Source organism: Pygoscelis adeliae, unplaced genomic scaffold (assembly GCF_000699105.1).
Source record: "Pygoscelis adeliae isolate BGI_AS28 unplaced genomic scaffold, ASM69910v1 Scaffold263, whole genome shotgun sequence".
Lineage (NCBI taxonomy): Eukaryota > Metazoa > Chordata > Aves > Sphenisciformes > Spheniscidae > Pygoscelis > Pygoscelis adeliae.
The window spans coordinates 55,616-59,440 of record NW_008824552.1 but is presented as its reverse complement, the minus strand read 5'-3'; the positions used below and the strand labels follow the sequence as shown (position 1 = coordinate 59,440).

The following is a 3,825-nucleotide window of genomic DNA, read 5'->3' as shown; positions in this document are numbered from 1 at the left end:
AGTCCCAGCTCACCCGCTTCGGGGAACATGGACAAGCTGCCTGACTGCTGCTTAACTGAGAGCATGTTCCGCTACTTCAGCCGACCAGAGAGACTTCGACTGCCAAAACTGCTGCTGAATTGAAAAACTAAACAGTTTTCTCATCTCGGCAAGATTGATTCAGGCCAAGATCACCACGCAGAAACGGAGTCTGTAAAACTTAGTGGGATGGGGTTAGTAATTTTTCAACCCGTGGTATTTAATCGCATTGTTCCTAAAAGCGTACAAATGTGCAAGAGACTTGGATTACAAAACATATTGTTTTGTTGCTATAACTCAGCTAAACCCCATGTCCTGCTAAGTGAAGTTCTGCTGCTTGCACCAACGGGTTCCTCCTCCCCCCGGCACCACAACGTGGACAACCTGTGCCCTCCCCAAAACTGTACTAGCTTCAGTACAGGTTGTAAAATAGCTCAGGATTGAGCCTATGGCAATTGGCAATTGCACTTTGAGACGCAGTTCCCACACAAGAACAGCACCGCTTTAGATTTTATTTTTTTCTTTACTAAGAATTTAGGTACCAATGCACAAGTACAAGTTTTAGACATTAAAAAAAAACCCAACAAAACAACAAACCTCGAACTCCTTAGCTTTCATTTCAGAGTACGGTAAAAATAACATTGATTTAAGTGCCTAAGCATTTACATAGTAAATACAGAGCAGAAAACCTAGAGGCCTTGGAGAGAAACTTTTGGCAAGTGAAAACTGAAGATACGGCCCAATGAAATACTACTGGAATGCTGAGAACTGTCTTGATTTTGTTGAGTCAATATAGAAACACCTGCATTTTCTTGAAACTACCCTTATCTAGCTGAATAACTCCTGTATTGGTCTATCTGCTTCTTAACAGAGGAGACCAATCGTTCTTCGGCAGCTTTATTTCTGTGGTTGACTGGTGTAAGTCTGTTGTGGTTTGGTTCACTACCTTGGAACACAGCACGTTGTTTTCATGGAACCCAACAATCCCATAAATGTATTTCTTTTAGCGTCAGACTTCACCGTCTGGCAGGTTTGGGCATTATATAAACTTTGACAGGTTTGCTGAAGGGTATGGTCCCCTCTATGCCGTTTTCAGATTGCGGGAGAGCCTCCAAGCTCTCGCTCCAGGTAGATTTAGGAATTTTAGCAGATGCCTTGCTCCTGTTGGAATTGTAGGCCAGCAGCAACCGCACTTCAATCTGACACGGCTCTGCAGGGGGAAAAAAAACAAAACAGAACGACCCAAACGTGACTGTCATCACGCAGTGAGCGACCAATACTGAACGAAACTTTCTCTCGTGTATGCTGGGTACAGTACAGAGCTGCTCTGGGCTGACCAGAATCCAACCTGGTGGTTGAAAATACAACTGCTGTCGTTGCATTCAGCGTGGTAGAACTACGCATCGTTTCAGATCCGCCCCCCCCCAGCTTTGTCAGAGCTTAAGAAAAAGAATCTCACGACTAACTAATAGCAACTTTCAAAAGTAACTGTTAAAAGTTATTCCAACCAAATAACAATAAAATCATAAAAGACCATAGAACTAGCAGGTCTTGCTACCTATACTTTTATGGCAGGAGCAGGAAAATCCAGATGATGTCTGATAAGCCTCACAGCACAGGAGATTACCTGAAGATTCTCTTCTGTTGGAGGTTTTTACACTGCAAGACAGCCTCTCCCCCTCTTTTACCATCTCAGCAGCTAGACAGATATTCCCAATACTGTCCGTAAGATGATTTGACTCTGTTGTTCTCCCGGTGGTCAAATGGAAACAGGCTTTCAGTCTACACAGTATGACCCTGAGCAGCGCGCCGGACTACATCCCTATCAAAATATTCATTTCTAGACTGAAAAACGTGATTCCTTTAGGTTTTCCGTATGGACTTGTACTGGTTTTGGCTGGGGTAGAGTCAATTTTCCTTCAGGGTAGCTCGCATGGTGCTCTGTTTTGGATTTGTGACTAAAACAGCGTTGATAACACAGGAATGTTTTAGCTACTGCTGAACGGCGCAATACCCACGCGTTTTCTCACTTTTACCCTTCCCATTCTCTTCCCCATCCCACCGGGGGGGAGCGAGCGAGCACCGGGTGGCGTGTGGGGCTTAACTGTATACCGGGTTAACCCACAACAGGACCCCGTTACGGAAACCTAAATGAAACCTACGTCATTTTAAGACGCGATGCCCAGAACTGCAGCGGTACTCCAGCCGAGACATCATCCGCACCAGGCAGAACACAAGACAAAACCTTTTCCCACAGTTCCCTCGCAGTCCAGCTAACGCCGCCCTGAGACTCACCTTTTCCCCACACTGTCAACTCTTCTTTAATTTGTAGCTTGCAGTCCCCTCTATCGCTTCTGCTATACACCCGTCCCGTAATCCGTGCTCTGTATTTGGGCGTTCTCCTCCCTAAGCACACACTTTTTTACTGGCTTTTTACTAAGTTTCATTGTCTCGAATCAAGGCAACTTCTCCATTTTGAATTCTGACCCCGTTCCCTGAAGCCCTCCCGGTTTGGTGTCCTCCCCACCTTTTATATGCCCAAGTGCCAATGTCACAGTTAAAACGACGGACACCAGAATGGAGTCCTTTGGGGCCACACTGAAAACACCCTGCCAGTGAACGCTGCAGAAGCAGAAATAAGGACTTGATTCAGCTCCCTCTGGTACAGGATCAACCTTTAAATCCAGATACTTCCACCACTCGTAGAAACAATACCATTTTTTCTTCTCCAAAACAAAACAAAGATCGCAGGATGAACGACTACACCATGCTATATAAAAAGGAGTACGTGAAGGAACATTGCACTAAACAAAACTGTTGGTTAAAAAAAGATCACCAAATCCTATTAATAACTGCTCAGAAAAAAACCCAACACACATTTGAATAAACGTGAAGGGATTAAAAGAGAACAGGACAAAGGGAGCTGTGAACAAATACTCTCTGCTTTTGTTGTTTGAAGTCCACAAGCCAATTACAGAAGCACTTTCACGGGGAAGTGTGAACGCCAACTGAGACTGAACGCGAATGTTGGAGTCGCATATTTCATCAGAGCTACTGGGTGTTTTTTAGGTCATTAAAAGGGTGAAAGTTTAATCAGCAGTGAAATTATACTGTTGAGTACACACAGTTCCGAAGGTTCTCTGTCCTGCTCAAATACCTGTCAGATCTAAAACAATGAATTACAATGAGTCAGTTTACCATGACTCCTCGCCTTTAAATAAGGATGCAGACCTGACTCCTACAACTGATCTTGCTCTGCACAGAAATGGGTGACCTCACCTTCAATATCTGCTCCCATGCAAAGGCTCCCAGTGCCGGGAGACTGCTCGCGCAGCCCTGTATTGGGTTTGCGTGGCAAGGCTTTGGTAGTGGGGGGGCCACAGGGGTTGCTTCTGTGAGAAGCTGCTAAAAGCTTCCCCCATGTCTGATAGAGCCAATGCCAGCCGGCTCCAAGATGGACCCACTGCTGGCCAAGGCCGAGCCCATCAGCAACGGTGGTAGCGCCTCTGGGATAACGTACTTAAGAAGGGAAAAAAACCCCTGTGCAACTGCAGCCAGAGAGAGGAGTGAGAATACATGAGAGAAACAACTCTGCAGACACCGAGGTCAGGGAAGAAGGAGGGGGAGGAGGTGCTCCAGGTGCCGGAGCAGAGATTCCCCCGCAGCCCGTGGTGAAGACCATGGTGAGGCAGGCTGTCCCCCTGCAGCCCATGGAGGTCTACGGTGGAGTAGATATCCACCTGCAGCCCCACACCGGAGAAGGTGGATGCCTGAGGGAGGCTGTTACCCCGTGGGAAGTCCACCCTG

General features: G+C 46.5%; 1 protein-coding gene across 1 annotated transcript in view; it reads right to left on the bottom strand.

The window, feature by feature from the left end:
* Positions 1-9: 9 nt before the first annotated feature.
* Positions 10-3,825, bottom strand: part of INTS4 (integrator complex subunit 4) — a 41,770-nt gene continuing 37,954 nt past the window's right edge. The window contains exon 24 of the mRNA XM_009321949.1: positions 10-1,228. Coding sequence (XP_009320224.1) covers positions 1,035-1,228 — 194 coding nt within the window. The 3' untranslated portion in view covers positions 10-1,034. The remainder of the gene's footprint in view (positions 1,229-3,825) is intronic.